The sequence below is a fragment of the Pseudopipra pipra genome, chromosome 1 (assembly GCF_036250125.1).
Source record: "Pseudopipra pipra isolate bDixPip1 chromosome 1, bDixPip1.hap1, whole genome shotgun sequence".
NCBI classification, from domain to species: domain Eukaryota; kingdom Metazoa; phylum Chordata; class Aves; order Passeriformes; family Pipridae; genus Pseudopipra; species Pseudopipra pipra.
In genome coordinates, this window is record NC_087549.1 from 88,032,324 (window position 1) to 88,050,073 (window position 17,750).

The following is a 17,750-nucleotide window of genomic DNA, read 5'->3' on the forward strand; positions in this document are numbered from 1 at the left end:
TACAGTTTTAAAATAATTTATTCAGTCACATAAATACTTTGTAACATTTGCATGTTCCCTTTTTCACATCCTTGGCACACAATATAGCTCTTAACTTTTACAAAACTAGTGTAAACATCCATGGAAAACAAAATGAAAAGAAAGTGGGACGACATACATAAAAATTCAATAAATAGCAAAAGGAGTGGGTAATTGAAGGAAAATAACCAATTATTTCCTATAAAGATCATGTCATTACACTTAAGTGTTTAATTAAAGGAACTTTAAAATTTTTTTTTAAAATAGTGAATTAAAACTCAATTTCCATCTTTCTACCATTGCTGCATTTAATCAGATACATGATACAATTCTTTAGTTCAAATTCTTGAATGAACAACAGCAATTCAATGCAACTGTATTATCTGAGGCATTAACAGTTTTGGTTCACATACAGAAGGTTACAAAACAATATTTGCTACTAGTGGCTTTGGACAGTATAACTTCTAAATTCCCAAACCTCCTTCCAACACAACATTAGGATTCTCCTTAATGAGCATTTGTGTATAATCTGTTCTTGATGAAGACGACATTAGACAGATGCTGCCGGACACCTGGGTAATGCTGAATGTGGTTGAACCAACGAGACACGTTAAGGTATTTCTCCTTTTCTTGCACTGTGAGGTCCACCTGCATGGGGAATAAATACAAGGCACCAAGTAATATCAGGCACTGCATTGCCAGTGTAAAGCAAAATGAAAGTAGATCGTTTTACAAATGATTTAAACTCAAGTAAGCTGTTGCAGTCCAGCAGTATTCCATATTAGTTTCACATATTAATATTTAAGCCCCAAACATGTAAGAACTTTTAATTTACTCAAATGAACAGACCTGGAGGTGGAATATACATTTGTATGACAAAGAGGGGAAAAAAGCTTGCTTGAATTTAATGCATCTTTCTATTCCTCAGATCAGCATACAGTATTGAGGCGTGCAGGGAAAGAGTTCCACAACATGCACAACCCTTTCACGTGAATTTAGAAGATAGACAGTATCGTCTCACAGACAAACTGACTACTTTGTGTTTCCAGGTGTATTTTAAGTACAGGAGTAAGTTTTTTTTCAAGCAATTTGAGACTGGATAGGTAATTGGAAGTTGTTTTATATGACTATTGCCTAATATGGCATAGTTACTAAGAATCAGCATAGTTTAACACTTAACTGTTCAGATGTAGTAGCTCACATTATTAAGATAGCAGTGGCATGATTCAAATTACCACAGTAAAACAAACTGGAAACCTGTCCACGCTTCATAAAAATATTTGAAGTACTATCACCTAGTCCTACAGTTTGAGATCTTGTTGTTCATGAGAGTTCTCAAGTTAAGAGCACAGTTACCTGCTTATTTCAACCCAGATCTAAATAGCTGCAAAATTAGGAAGAAGTTTCCAACTATCACACACAATCATTGTAACAACACCTTGCCACAGGAATTGTGGCTAATATACATGCAGAACTTCAAGCCTATCTTTAATCAGACAGTTACAGATCCAAACTCTACCTTTAAAAGTCTTCTAAGTTCAGGTCAGCAGCATCCTCAAAGCTTCACTAAAAAGTCTGTAATTCCTTCAGTCTTTCAAGCCAGCTGCAGAAGAACTATTCCCATCCTGTACTACTATTCCTTGATTAGCAATTTTATCTCTCCTTATGGCTTTGTAATCAAGTTAGTTTATCAGTTTAGATAATTATCATTAACAATCCTCACATTAACCTACTACAACTGAATTACAAATGGGATAGTCCTCAAAACAGCCTACAAAACCTACATCAAGAACAAAATGTGATCTTCACATTAACTACCCTATTTTATCTCACCAATACTGAAACCAATCAGCATGGGATTAACCTCACTTCATTTTCAGTTAGCCAAGCTTAACTTGAGTCTTGACAATGCCTGCAGTCAATTAAAAAGGGCACATCTGTAGAGGACAGTTTTAACAGAAAATTGCTACTCACACATGCCTAATATTTTTCCAGGTTTAGGTTTCTAAAGGTACCCAAAGTTAATCCTCTCCTCAAAAGCTAAACAGATGGCATATTCCTTATGCTTTGTTCTATAAATTCTAGATTTTATGGATGCTGCAGGTCCATTCCAAATTTGGTCTTGGGCACAGGACAGCTAGAAACAAATCTGTTTCAACAAACTTTAGATCCCAGTGAGAACTATACATACTTACTCAGCTGTACGAGTGAAAAGCTGCTGTTTAAAACCAAGCCTCATGTTAAATTTGACCTTGTGACACACCAGCCTTTCGATTTCAAGCGTTGCCTTTAACATTTGCTACTTCTCCTAGCTGTTCGCTCACACAGCCCAGCACTTGACTTAGAAGATTTAAATGTGTAGCAGGAAAAAGAAAATAAGGAAATATGCTGGAAAATGAACCAATGGAAATATACCAAGGAAGAATTCAAGGAGTTGCAGGAAGGAATTCTAAACTAATGGCACATAGCATTAAAGCTCTATTAACAGGAAGTTAAGAACACAGTAACTGTGGCAACAACCAAAAAGCAGAGATCTTGCAGCTGCTCCTAAACCCAAGTAGCTGCTCTTCCTATAGAACTTACCTGCCTACAAGTGGGGCACTACACATGTATTTCCACAACACATTCTGCAATTTTGAACTGTTATGAACCTCAGTTCAGGCAGTATGAGAAAATCTGCTTTTCTTGCTGCTGGCAAGGAAATGTAAATACTATTCCTACAGCAGTATAGTCTGATAGAAATGCACAGAAAAATCAATTAAAATCAGCCACATTTTTTCTGATCTAGAAATATAAGAGTTATTTGAATTAGGTAAGTGGAAGAGAATAACCCTAATAAGTGAGAAAAAAATTGTCCAGAATTTTACAAACAAAAAGTGAAAGCTACTCAAATATAACACCGAGTATTTCACAAATTACCTGAGTTTCTGCAAGTGCTGTATATTCAGGACCAAAATAAAAAGGCAGTACCATTTAAGGGAAGATGCTTTTGATCATCTGCAGTGCATTATAATTAATGATAGTAGGAAGCTGATGCTTGATATGAAGCTGTAGAACCATTAACAAAGTAACACAGAGAATGAAAAGAACAATGTGTATACTCTAAGGCCATCTAAAATTACTCAAAGTGAAGAAAAAATATTAAAGTATAAGCAGACACTAAAATGCTGACACTTTAAGTTCCTTGAGATTACAGTACCCTTTTTCAAAGTCTTTAATGGGTAAGCACTTGGTTATGAAAATGCTGAACCAAACTTTAGGTTTTGAAGCAGATACAATATTTCCTCCCCATAATTTTACACTGAAAATTTTCAATCTTTAAATTTCTCCAATGTAAATCAACGATGTCTGGAAAACTAGTCCTCTTTCATTCTGTTAGCATAGTGAAAAAACATCTGAAGGGCAAAACAGACAGCTACTCTAATAATAAAACCCCTTTTTGTACTCTAGGCACAACAAGCAAGATATTTTTACTTATTTACATAATGTACTCTATCAGTGAAATATATTAAAAAGCACTTTGTGGCATGCTCTACTTTTTACTCAGAACATAACTCTTAGGTTAATTGTTTAGAGATCACTTCCATGGCATTTTTTACAACATTTTGTTAGATGGGTATTTTCTGTTCTTCCTCATTAAATTAGACAATTCCCCCAAGTTAAGAAAGGCTGCTGTTCTGCTGTTATAATAATTATTTGCTATTAAAGCAATTATTTTAATAGCAAAGAAGCAGACACTCAATTTGACAGGCTTTTTTTTTTCCATGACACAAAAAAAAAGAAAAAAGTCTTGTTCTTCCACCACAAAGCTCACAAAGGGGAACCAAGGTGGTCATCATATAATGCAACTCTAAGAACTGCTGCAAGGGCTATAAATACACAAGCTTTAATTATATTTGCTTTCCATAGCATTGGGGATGCAGGCATAAACTCTCATTCCCACACTCTACATGTGCACGGAAAGTCTAAAAATACGTGGCTACATCTGAAGCTCTTCAGTATGAGGAAAGGCTAAGATACTATTACACTTTTTAACTTTAGCTTTTAAATATGGGAGAAAAAGAAAATACCCAACAGATGGATGGTGTATTTCATGACATACATGTGCTTTCATGTTGTTTTGACTACTTTACTGCTGTTAAAGGAATAGGTTTAAAAGTAAATCTTTCCTTAAAGTTAAAACTGGGGTTTTTTTTTTGTAATTCAGTTGAAGAACCATTTTTAGCATCATTCTTTAGAAGGAAAGCCTCATCTCAGTATTAAATAAGCAGCATATCAGTGAATATTAACAAAAATTCATGGTAATCTCTTTATTACGGGAAATATTCATTATGGAACAAACCCTACAAAATAAACTACTATTGCAGTCTCATTATAGTTCACTATTAGTAGTTGTGACTCAAGGAGAACAGCTTAGTTTGTTTTGTACTTGACTGTTTTTGATTTGACCCCAAAATTTTGACTGAGGCTTCTTCTTCCATCTGCACATATAAATTTCACCCATAAGTTATTTTCCTGACCTTATTAAAGAAATTTTGAAGTCAGACATATAGATTTGAGACAACTTCTTTGGTTCTCACAACTTTTTGAAGTATAAAAGCAGATCAATCTTCACATTGATTATTTCTCTTAAAATAGAACTGGACTTCTGCTGTTCAAAAATATTTAAGAATAAAGACACTGGGAATTTTTTTTTTTATAATTTTAAATTAAAAAACAGATATGAAAACAAGTTTATTATCACAGGGGGAATTTAATGTTTACTGATTGCCTGAGCTATCCTTAAGCAATGCTTCCAAATTCATGTTTTCTCTGCAATCTGTGCTTTAACCTAGTGGAACTTCATTGTTCGTCATATTTATCCACATATATATTTAAGCAATTGAAGTCTCTTTAAGACAACAATATTTATATTACATACATAGAGACATCAATTACATATGACAAAGTAGATCACACTGACTGAAAAGGCAGTATCAAGCATTACACTTTTGAGTGTTTGTGACCTATATTATGATGCAGAACAACAATGCATAAAATTTAGTTCCTGCCTTATTATTATGAGTGTGTATTTCTAATTAATAGACTCAAAATAGATCCTGTCTGCAAAAATCCTGAAACACTACCTGTGAATCTCACTCTCACTGATTAAAATACTAATTATTTTGCCACAACGTGGATTTTTAAACACATTGTACTATTGTACTTAATAATATTACTTATTAAGATAACTAGAACGGACAAGGAGAATGAAAGAAAAGCACCCAACTGTAGAATTAAGAGTTGCTGCTGGTCAGTAGACAAACTCAGCTAGTCAGCTCAAATGGACGAGCCTGGACAGTAAAGAATCAGACTCCAGAACTCTCCCTGGATTATGGGAAGGTAAAATGAAGATGGAAGGAGTGAATGAATACAAAGACACATTATCTGTACTCAGGAACACTAAGAAAGGAAGATGATACCACAAGCGAAGAACTGAGCAAAAGGACTGGTTGGTCTTAAAACCTTTCCAATGAAACGTGCACCAGAAGGATTTTAAAGTTTTACTACTTGGCTTATTCAGGGTGATTACGATATGTCGGTAATATTTCCAGTATTCTATTGCTAATGTCTGTGTTAGCATCACAGTTAGTTAATCAAAAGTGCAGAGATTAGCCTTAAAGGTCATTATCAGCAACATTTTCAGATCAATTTTCTAGACAACTTGATGGACAGCAAGATCTGTGGGTCTCTCCATGTCTCCCGTTTTCACCTCCTTCCTTAAAGGATTACAGAAAACATTTATTGATATTTTGCATAATTTGGCTGAAGCAGTGGTGGATATGACCAACTGCTGCCCTGGACCATATCACATGAAGAGATACAGCAACTCTTCCTGTCTCCCTCATAAAGCTTAGGGCAGAGCACCAGTCCTGGATGTACTCTCTTCTCATTACAGGGAAAATAAAAATAATTAAAAAAAAATTAAAATCACAGGATTCTACAGTTCAAGATCTTACCTATATAGTCAAGTACTAATATGAATCAATTCTGAAAGCTTCAAAATATATGTAATTCCTAATTAGTAGCTTCTAGATTTTCATATTTATTTAGGATAGTAACCTCGTTACTTGCCCTTTACACCAAATTATATTCTGTGAAATCAAACATTTCAGAAACAGATGCTATACTATAAACTTGTCCCAAGTAGTGTCTGGGTGGTTGCAGGCACCCAGGAGCACCAAGTCATTTGTTTTTACCATCTGTTCTATTTCCCAAAGCAATAACTTGTATCTTTTCTTCTTGATTAGGTAGTCTACTCTAGAGCAAACTCTAAATTTAAAAATGCTTGGATTTTCCCCTAAGTTTTTTAAAAAAATCTCATTTGAACTCCTACTCTCTTACAGCATATACAGTCATATTTTTAGAAGGTACTTAAGCATTTTTTCTACATCTGCATATCATATGTGAAAGGTAACCCATTCTGACACTTTAGTCAAAACATCTATCCTACTACTTAGGATATTTTAACAAGGCAAATATGAATTAACAGAATTAATTCTAAGTGACTTACTCTAGCATGTTTTCAAAAACCTTCTGAAAGGAAGCTTCCCTTTCCTCTCTCCTCTGCTCAACCCTCTCTCATTTGAACTTTTACTCCTGGACAGTCAAGACACAGATACATAAATTCTCTCTTACTTCTGGTAGTATTTCACAACTTGATTCCTCCTCTCCTCTGCCTCCATTCTAAAATGTAGCATTCTTCCACTCTTCTCCAAGAGCTCTGCTTTTAATTGTATAAAAGTAACCATTCACCCAGTTGACTGAATTCACTGATTCTCAGACACATGCGCATCCGTCAGAGGCATCTTCTTCTAATTGTCCTCTCCCCCCTCATTCCCCCCCAGCCCCATGATTTTCTAATGCAAAACTGATGGATTTCATCTTCTCCCAAAAATTTAGTAGACCTTCTCCTGTAAGTCCTTTGGTTTCTTTAGTTGTACCCACTCCAGAGAACGACAATGGCTCATTTACAAACACATTCCAGCACGAAATGCAAATAATTTCTGCTGCTCTATCTTTAATTTAACACTTGGGGTTCAGAACTGAAGGTGCAATGGCTTTCGAGCACTTCATGGTAACCTGAGCTGACTAAAAGGAATCTCAACATCTTCCCCACTCAGGACAAACATATTTTTGCGGGGAGGCAGGGGGTGTGTTGTGTGGGTTTTTTTCTGCTCCTAAGCACTAGCTCCCTGTGCTATTTCATATTATGTATCTTTCATCAAGTATTATCATTCAAGTCTTGAAACACAAATGACAATTTGTTATGGCTCAAACTTTTTTATATGCATTCATCCTTCAGGAGCTTAATTTACATGCATCTGTACTCCTCTAATACTAAAAGGTTAGTGCTTTCAGTTCTGACATATCCTTTCAGTTTCATTTATCTATTTCCTCATGTAATTCTGTAAGCAGTCATATTTCAGACTAGAAAAGGTAAGCATCAAACAATCAATCCTTGAAACACAGGGAGAGGTATATATGCTACATTATACAGAGGAAACTAAGGCATTCTGGACATTACAGGTAATGCTACATTATACAGAGGAAACTAAGGCATTCTGGACATTACAGGTAATACACTTCTTCTGACAGATCCATAGCTAAATATTAAAGTATAAAACATACAACTTAAAAATGAGTTTTATTTTTCTCTGTTCTGTTCCATAACTGTCATTGATCAATTCAGTAGGTCAACTTCTACAACAATAAAATGCCCTTTAGATAAATAACAATTATGGCAGTTGTACATATAAAAATAAGGTAAGTAATGCTTACCATGATATGATGCAATCCATAGTACATCAAAATGTCTGCTAAGGTAAAAATGTTTCCTGCAAGGTAGACTTTATCTTCAAGGTGCATGTTAAGATCCTACAAAAGAAAAAGTCATTATACTGCTGTAGTACTGACTTTGTGAAACAATACATTAAGGCAATTGTTAAAAATAATAGAAACTTCCTTTGGAGACCATGCATATAAAATAAACACCAGCTTTCAATTATCCCAACTCAGGAAATGAGAAAAACAATAAAAGAAGAAAAAAAATCTAAGAAGCGAGTGACAAGATAAGAAACTAAAATATCACCGTTCTTTGACAGCGAGATTAGGTAAAATTTAAATGCTGGTGTCTAAAAAAAGTGCTTTACATCTAGTCAAATTTTTGTAAATACAGGTGTAATTTATTTTAATCTGACTCCAAAGAAATATTTCCTTCCTTTTCTCTACGTCTTACCTACTTCTCATCCAATTTATGCATCTTTCTGCCCTCTACTTCCCTCTAAAGAAAGAAACATAACTACAAAGAAAATTACCTACTTGACACTGATGCCGGCTTAAGCAAGCCTTAGTTTTAAAGTATTCTTTTCAGAAGTGTACAAAACCAAGTTTCCCAGCTTTTCCTTAGATTTGGAAACTCTCCTTGTTAGTTGTGCACTCCTCTTTTTCCCCTCAGACATCTCCTTAAGCCAACACCCCCCCGAAACAGTTAGTTATGCTTAAATGTAACTAACATTTTAAAAAATTTAAATTTTTCAGTCTCAATTACAGCACGCTCCCTTTTAAGACAACCTTTTATTAAAAGAAATAAAAAAACGTCTAGGGCAAGGAGAAGGGGATTAATAATTAGTGAACAATTAAAAAAATTATATTTAGCCTTAAGCATGTTGCACTTTTTGTGGTTACATAATTTTACCAATATAGAGATAACTACAGGACACATACTGAAAAAAAAATAAGACTGAAACACAAAACTGAAATAATAAGACTTTTAAGACATCTGACCTTGCATTTGCATTTGACAAGTTTGACTACATTATGCCATCTTACTGTTTCTTTGATAACCTCTTCATGACAGGACTCCTGTACTTCTATAATATTTAAACATCCTCCTGTCTGCTTTGATTTCTTTTATTAGAGCAAATCAGGGAAAAATATTAACCCCTGCATAGTTAAAATTCTGTAAGGTCAATTGCCCCTGGCTACGTAGCCCCTTTTCTTTAGACTGGTTTACTCCTTTGTTCATGTTACTTAGCACTCAAATTACTTTAAACATGTAACTACAGTTCTGTGGAATTTCCTACACACAATGCAAAGGCAAATGCAATGTTAAGAAGAAAAAACTTGTAGGAAGAAAAAAACCCAACGACCTAGAGATCTGTTTACTAGAAAAAAAAACCATAAAGTTGTCTGTTCTGACAGAGATCTTTGACCAGCATTTTTCATTTCAACTACCCAGAAATTCCACATGCATTATAATGAAAAATAACACCACTAGAACTATATGCCAACCTCCCATCTCCGTTCTTCTTAGCCTAGGCTATGGAATTGGGATTTTGTAAAGTAAAAAGCTCATTATCTCCAAAGACACAATTACCACAGTTATTGTCGTGCTCAAAATTTTGGATTTCTGCATCAAAAAAATTACAGTATGTTAATTCTGAGTTTTATACTGTATGTGTACACTCAAAACAGTCATCAAAAAAAAAAAAATCTTAAAACTTTAAAGGCAAAGTAAGCCATTACAGCGTGAACAATTATTTATTCTGGTTAATCAAATTTTATGAAGTCAGTTAACTGAGTAAATTAAATTTGACAAAAATGGTTTAGTCTTGTATAAATTAGCATCAGTTTACAATTTTGGTTTAGAACATGTACTTTCCTCCCATAAAATACAGACAGATATTCCTATTTCATTCTGCAAGTCAAGATAATGCAGAAGCACCACAGTAAGTTTTCTTCCATGTGCATTAGGCACATTTAGTTAATCTTGCCTCATGGGTTATCCTTCCCATGGATGATTACATTACTGGCTAATAGCCAACTGTGCTAAAACTCCTGAAAGTCAAGTTTTCTGAAGTGACCATGGTATTAAAGTGAAACAGCGTTTCTGTCCTGGAGACATTAATGAAAACACGGATATGAAACTGTACTGAATTTCTATTACATGCAGGAAATTCAGGTCTGTTCACTGTCTTCTGTATCACTGTCTTTCATGTACTGAATACATGAAAGATGGAAGTTGCTTGTAACTATATAAACTTACTGTTGCAATCCCTCAGAAAATTCTTTCTCAAATTTCGAACAGGTATGTATGGTATAGCTGCAGTATGATGCACTAATATACATCGAACAACTGCAGCAATTCAAATTCCATTTTTAGGGCAAAAAAGTGACGTAAGAACAGACGCTGCATTATTTATGGACTAACCGATGGATTTTCATTTGCTTGTTCTATGGAAAAAAAAAAATCCGATTTACAGTCCATATCTAGCAACAGCTCAACACATCCCATCCACGGCACACTTCTGACTACCCCACATTATTCCTCACTATCTTTTAAGTATGCAATATAGTTGCCAGTAATCCATTTAATCCACTAAGGCAACTGAATCGCTTCCAGTCACGGCAAGCTGGAACAGCAATCCGGATAAGCAACAGTTGCTTCTTGTGACGACTCAGTAGCTTACAATGGACCTACTCACACTCCGATTTTATTTTGGATATTTTGTCCACAACATCCTGCTGGTGTATGTATTTCCCTTACACACAGAAGCACATCCTTTCAGTCAGCAAGATTGTTAAGGTCATTTATGCCCTAAGTGCCTTTATATCTATCACACCATGCAAAGACAAAAAGCTGAGCACTCTCAAATGCCCCAGGAAAGCCCCTGACAATGCAGAACACAAGAAAGGGTTTCTGCAGCCAAGAAAAACAGAACTGCACCGTTGGTGCATAACTGTATTTTTAACTCTCATGCAAGAATCTTCTGTTGAACTGGCAAACTATGAGTTACACTTGGTCTGGAAGACTATTCAACATACCAAGTTTATTGTAAAAAAGAGAAGAAAAATAATCAAGAAATATTGCTCCAATAATCGAAATTCAATCCTTTAACCTGTAAGCACAAACACATATCCTGGTGCTAAAAGAAGAGGGAGAGAAGTGAACACAGAAAGTTGAAGTTTAAAAGATACTTGCTGGATAAGCTTGCTAAAGCAGGTAGGCATCCCAATTAGAACTCTACCAAAAAAGAGTGTACAAGAACTGTGGATTAATGGCATGGGTAGAGCATGGATTAACCTGCTTTTTTATCTGTGGAAAGAGTAATTTTTTCAAGCAAGCACATTAGATAGGAACTGAAGCTTTCTTATTCAGATTTCTAACTGAACTTCATGCTTACAGCCAGACAGCACAGGAGATTGGGATAAAGCTAGTTGAAGTCATGGAACACTGTTTTGCATAAGACACAAACTAGTACACAAAAATTCTGGGTTATAATTATCATTCAGGGACCAGAGGTATCTACATTCTTGTGAATTCAAGTACAAGCTCCCAGTTATTTGGCAGATGCTGAATATGCCTGAAGACGGAGGGGGGGTGGGAGGAACACGCTCAAGTTTTACATACCTAAAATTGACAAAGCAGAGACATTAAAACCTCCTGAACAGAATTCACTAACGTCTAAGTAGCCATTTGATAGCACAAGTGTTTTACAAAGGTTCTCAATTCCTTCCCTGAGGAGTAGAAAAACTACTAGTTATCAAGCATGACGGCTCAGTAATTTTCAGCTTTTTTTCCCCCCTATGCAGCTTAATTTACCACTAAACAAACATCAAAGAACCAACGAAAATACTCTCTTATCCTGTGTAAAGAAGTTAACATAATGCATTGGATATTGTGCTATCACTGCTATTGACATTCATCGTTCCTACATATCTGCTATAGAACAGTCCAGAAGCATTGCTCCCATTTATTCTGTCCAGTACAGAAGCACAGATCAAAATTAGACAAAACTTCACAAGCCCATTTATTGGCCCGTTGTGAACAGTATGGCATTTGCTCTGAATAAATATAAAAAACCTGGCTGAGATGGTCTGTTTCACCATTGTTTCATGCCAAGTAACAGCTTTAGGCAACACATCAGTAAGAGCAATTTAAGAACCTATTTTCCTTGGGCAAACAGATCCTTCCTGTTCAAATTAACAGACATTAAACCAGTTATTTACTGACACTTTGTAGAATCACATCACCTCAGTTAAGGGTTAAATGGAGGCAGCCCAAAGTTTATAGCAGAAGTGACTGAACTGTTTTTGGCGCAGCTTATTATAAATTGTGGCTCTAGGCTGCAACTGTCCCAAGACTGCCATTGTGTATTCCAGACACGTTGTAAAACTACAGCCTCAGACTTCCCTCCCTATTTTAGTTTTTCTTTTTTTTTTTAAATCGTACTCCCTTTTGGCACAGTATACTTTAATGGTAGGCTGCCTCTTCTTCTGATTAATCATAGTGGGAAGAGAACAAATTAAAAAAATCCTTAATTGCTATAATATGAAATTATTAGTGCTGGAACAATTCCACAGCAGCCCTGTGTTAAAATAAATTCTGGTTATTCAACACTTGCTAAGAAAAGAAAACAAAACAAAGGAAAACTTTAAAATGGTAATATCTATTAAACTATTTAAAGGCAGAGATTCTCCTTCAAGTGACACTGATTGTTTCTCAGTAAGAAAATTTTGCTTTGCTTGGAAACACTTGATTTATCCACATATTTGTATTTCAGTATATTGTCTTTTCTACATGGCCAGTGTTCCTAAGCCTAAAACTGAAGAGTGATACCAGCTTCAGCATAAAACTGCCATATCTCTGCATCTGGTTTTCATACTCTAATGCAGTTCTGCAAACACTCACATGCATGTGCTGACAATGCAGATATCATCATTGAAGCCATCAGAGTAGATGTACTTTTTTATAAGAAGACAGAAAACTTGCTTTTGGTTTTTATATGATAGAAGGGCAAGAAAGGTGAATAAAAGTTATCTATTCTCATATGGTCTTCTCACAGTTCAGAAGAAGAAAAAGCATCACAAATTCGTTTAAAAAAATGACTGAAACTATATGACTTGTCATAAAGCTAAAGTTAAAACCCACATTAGTCAACATCTCCTTCAATCAAGTTCAGAAAATCCCAAAGGGTAGACAGTTTTCACATGATATCTGCAGAGTAACCATGACTGTGAAGGTTTTGATAACGTTTACACATAGAAAGTAAGAGCAGAGCTATTACAAAAAGAGAAGCAATGTAAACAAACTTCTAATTAACTAATGGAAGATATTTCCCAGATGCTATGAAATCAAGATAACTCATATTATTTGGGGTGCAAGTGAGAGAAATGGTTCTTGAAGACTTTCACCAAGTTGGTAAAGCAGATGTGATATTCCAAGTACTCAAGATCAAGAGGGCTGTCAGCTTGAAGAGGGCAACAAAGTTTTGCTTTGCATCATTCTAAGATGCAAACCAGAGTCAAAGTAAAGTCAACCAAAGCTATTTCTAAACCCATACTGACTAGTAGGACTGAGCAGTTCAACTTTCCATCTAAAACATACTTTCAAAGTTAGAAAAAATAACCACTTTAAAAACTGACTGAATTTCACTGCTGTTTTATACATGCCTAGTAAACAGTGCCCTTAGAAGTTAACAGTGTAAAGCAAGTTTTCAAGTTGTTCCCACAACACTGCAAAAACACTAATTAGCAGTCACAAGGAGATATATAAAGTTTTACTATCTACTCCTTGCCATCTAGCTGCTCAAATAACAGGGTGACCCTTGAGATTTTCTTTTCTGCTTCCACCTGTTTAACAGGAAGTAAGTGTCAGACCGCAGGAAAAGTTTAATAACAGCAGACCAAGGTCCCCATACAAAGTACCTTGATGTAAAGGGCAATTTTGTAGAGGCTCCTTTTCACACACAATTCTGTCCAATAATGACTTTTGGCATCAATGCCAATTACCACAGCATCAAGTATTGCCTGTATTCCACAATTGCCAAGCCAGTAAGAACAGGTCTTAAAACAATCAGAGAAGTGTTACCTAGAAATACAAGGCCAACTCGTTTATAACCAAGGGTTTATGAAGATAATAAGAAACTGGTGTCTTACACAGGCAGCTGAACAATCTCTAAACTACATTGAACAGCCTGCTCTTCTTCATATGTTTTACAGTTTTAACTGTTTTCCCTTCTGTTTCAGCTTACTAAAAGTGAAAAGCAGCAAGCAGAATAAAAGCCAGTACTTAACAATACTGTCAAGCTTTTAGCATTTGCTTAGTTTTATTAACTGCACGTTCACACACTGTAACCTGCACTGTAACCTGCACTGTAACCTGCACTGTAACCTGCACTGTAACCTGCACTGTAACCTGCACTGTAACCTGCACTGTAACCTGCACTGTAACCTGCACTGTAACCTGCACTGTAACCTGCACTGTAACCTGCACTGTAACCTGCACTGTAACCTGCACTGTAACCTGCACTGTAACCTTCTTCTAGGTCTAGTCACTCCAAAACTCAGTGGCAAGGTAATTAAGTATTCCTTACCTTCAGAATTATTCTAGTATCTTCCTTACTTGAGCCTCCATTTACTCGAGTCACTCTGTATTCCAACCACTGCTGAACAACAGCTTTCTCTTCTGCAGTGTTCCCGAGCAGTTGCTCTTTCTTAGCCTGCCTGACAAGGTGGGCAGCAATGGTCATCAACCCTGTCAGCCCGGGGCCATTGTTGGTTTGGAGAACAGGAACCTGGAAGCAGAAACAAGAGCGTAAGACTTAACAACTCATTAAAAAAAGCCGTCTCTATATGGATAGCTAGTGGTTTTTTACAGCCCCTCAAAAGGATATTTAAGGCAATAAGTCAGAATTTAGAAGCATTCATAGTAAAGGTAGTACCATCAAAACCAAGTGTATGTTTGCTTTTCACTCTCTGGGGTTTATTTTCAGTTCTTACAGAAGAACGTGAACAAAGCAAGACATCTTTAGCTCCAATTAATCAAATTCTGCCAATATTAGCCATAAATAGTATTGTTTGTTCCAACATTGGCAGAAATCTTATTAACTGACTTTTAACTCATTCTCAAATTCAGGACTCTTCCTTAAGACTGTAAAGTCAGCAGCATCCAACTTCTCTCTGAGCAAGCAAACTGCAGTGACCACACCTCCTGAAATGCTTATTCATCCCAAATGTCCTGACAGAAGCCAAGAGCTCCCTAGTACTGTGAGGGGACAACACAACACACTTCTAGATTTAACCATGTCTTTGTTAGTGACAGCAGCACATGTCAAACTGTGGGAAAGAAAACTGAACCACTAAGTCAATAAATAAAAAAAATGAATTGAAACTCACTGCAACAGACTGAAGTCCATTCAGTTATTTATGACATCAAACAACAGAAACTGATTAAAATGCAACATTTCTTTTCATTTAAAGTATCTGGCCACACAGAGGAGTCTATGTTCAGATTTATTTAAACTAAGGTGCAAGTTGATAAAACTACAAAAATAATTTAATGTCTTTGACTACTACTAAGGTTTTTTTTCCACTGAACATGCAGCCAGAAAAACTACAGACAGATCTAGTTACTCAATTTTTTCAGCCTTATGCTTTACAGTAAATAGCACTAAAATACTCATGAGGTTGCTAAATAATTAAGACAGCTTTTGCAACTTAAGGATATATATATTCAGGACTCTTAATTATAAATACTCAATTAAAAAACCCCAAACTATAAGGCAACTGCACAGCTTTTTTCTCCATCCACCTTCTCCAGGAGGGAGGATCAGGTAAAAGGCATCACAAAATTTGTGACATTCAGCCTCATTATTACATTTTTCATGCCTCAGGTGCCTCTCAAACCATGGAACTTTATGTTTCCATACAAAACTTAAAAACATCAAGACATCTAGAATCAAAAAATCATCAGGGTTGGAAGAGACCTTCAAGATCATCAAGTCCAGCACTGCCACTGTAACCTCTAAAACACATCACCTGGCACTAGATCCAGATGCCTCTTAAACACCTCTAAGGGTGGTGACTCCACCACCTCCCTGGGCATCCTATTCCAATGCCTGACCACCCTAACATTTAAATTTTTATTCTAACACCTAATCTGAATCTGTCCTATCTAAGTTTAAGGCCATTTCCTCTGGTCCTCTCACTGCAGGCACGGCAGAAGAGACCGACCTCCCAACTCACTACAATCTCCTTTCAGGCAGAAGTACTTTAAAAGAACAAAATATTTAAGACCAACAGTTCCTCACCACAGACACGATCCCAACACTAAAGCAGCATCTTTCCCCTCCCTCCATGTAATTTAACCACGCCTGCACAGACGTAACTCGCACAGGTATCAGGGAAAGGCAGAGAAAAGGACAGCGGTGCAAGAACAGATATATTTCAAACAGACATCCCTTCCACGATACACGATGCCCTTTCCACAGGCAGAGGGATGAGGTTTCCAGAACCCACAGATAAACAGACAGCGAGGGCCTACAACATCCATAACATATGGGGGGCGATGAAGGAAGTCTGGAGGAAGCACAGGCGAGATCCCGCTCAAAGAGAACACGCAGGCTGGTAACTGGGGGGCCGCAGTCACCGTCGCACGGTTGCTGGGCGGGAATCGCAAGGGAAGCGCAGGGGGAAGCAGCAGTCGGGGAAGGGAGGCCAGGGACGCCATCCCGCGCGCGTCGCCGCCGCCCGCTCCCGGCCCCTCCTCGCTCCCTTCACCTTCCGCTCCCCCTGGACGCCGTACTTGTTCCCGGCCGGCAGCCCCAGTAGCCGCTCCAGCAGCTCCAGCTCCGCCGCAGCCGGCGCCGCCGCTGCCATCTTGAAGCGCGGTACACGCGGGAGAGGGCAGGAAGGAGGCAACAACCGCCCGCACCATTGGCGGGCGGAGCCGCCGCACTGCCGCAAGAAGCGCCACTGCCATTGGCTAGAAAGGCCAGGCCAGCCAATCAGGCGCCGAGGGAGGCTGCGCCTTGCAGCACCTCGGGGGCGGGAGAACAGCGGTGGGGTCACGGGTGGCGCATGCGCAGTCGCGCACATTCACGGGCCCCACATGTGAAAACCCGCGCTCGCCAAGCCACGCCCCCGGGTTGGGGCTTCAGCGAGGGGGCGGAGCCAGCTGTACCTCCGCCCCATGGCGGTCCGTGGGTGGTGGCTGGGATGGGGGTTCGCGGGGTGGTTGTCTGACTTTGCGGTTTCAGAGAATCGCAGAATCAGCTAGGCTGGAAAAGACCTCTGAGATCATGGAGTCCAACCTACAACCGAACACCACTTTGGCAACTAGACCATGGCACTAAGTGCCACGTCCAGTCTTTCCTTAAACACCTCTAGGGAGAGCGAATCCACCACTAACCTGGTCAGTTCATCCCAATGTCTATTCACCTTTCGTATGAAGAAATTCCTCCTAATGTCTAATATGGACCTCCCCTGCCTCAGCCGAAGACTATGTCCTCTTGTCTTTTCATTAGTGACCTGGGAGAAGGGGCCGCCCCCCACCTGGGTACATCCTCCTTTCAGGTGATTGTAGAGAGCAATAAGGTCTCCCCTGAGTCTCCTTTTCTGCATACTAAACACCCCCAGCTCCCTCAGCTGCTCCTCTCAGGACATGCACTCCAGACCCTTCACCAGCTTCGTTGCCCTTCTTTGGAAACCAGCTTTGCTCCCGAGAGCCCCTGCTCTCCATGTATCCTGGCTTTCCAGATCCTTTGGCTCGATGTCCTGCAATGAGCTGCCCTGATGTGCCCCTGGGCGATGCCCTCAGGTTACCCACACAGACCCTTCTCCCGGGGTTTTCAGGAATCAGGGCTAATGAGATTGCACTGCTTTTATCCATCCATACACCAGTCCTGCCT

The 17,750-nt window shown here is 38.0% G+C and overlaps 1 protein-coding gene and 1 long non-coding RNA gene across 2 annotated transcripts in view; one reads left to right on the forward strand and one right to left on the reverse strand.

Annotated features, from left to right (window-relative positions):
- Window positions 1–16,837, reverse strand: EEF1E1 (eukaryotic translation elongation factor 1 epsilon 1). The gene is given in 5 exon segments (XM_064663995.1): window positions 1–666; window positions 7,840–7,935; window positions 14,436–14,636; window positions 16,621–16,746; window positions 16,748–16,837. Coding segments are annotated over 5 exon segments (639 nt in total). The 5' UTR covers window positions 16,823–16,837; the 3' UTR covers window positions 1–525.
- Window positions 16,246–17,750, forward strand: part of LOC135418555 (uncharacterized) — an 18,242-nt gene continuing 16,737 nt past the window's right edge. The window contains exon 1 of the long non-coding RNA XR_010432522.1: window positions 16,246–16,467. This is a non-coding gene — a long non-coding RNA (uncharacterized LOC135418555). The remainder of the gene's footprint in view (window positions 16,468–17,750) is intronic.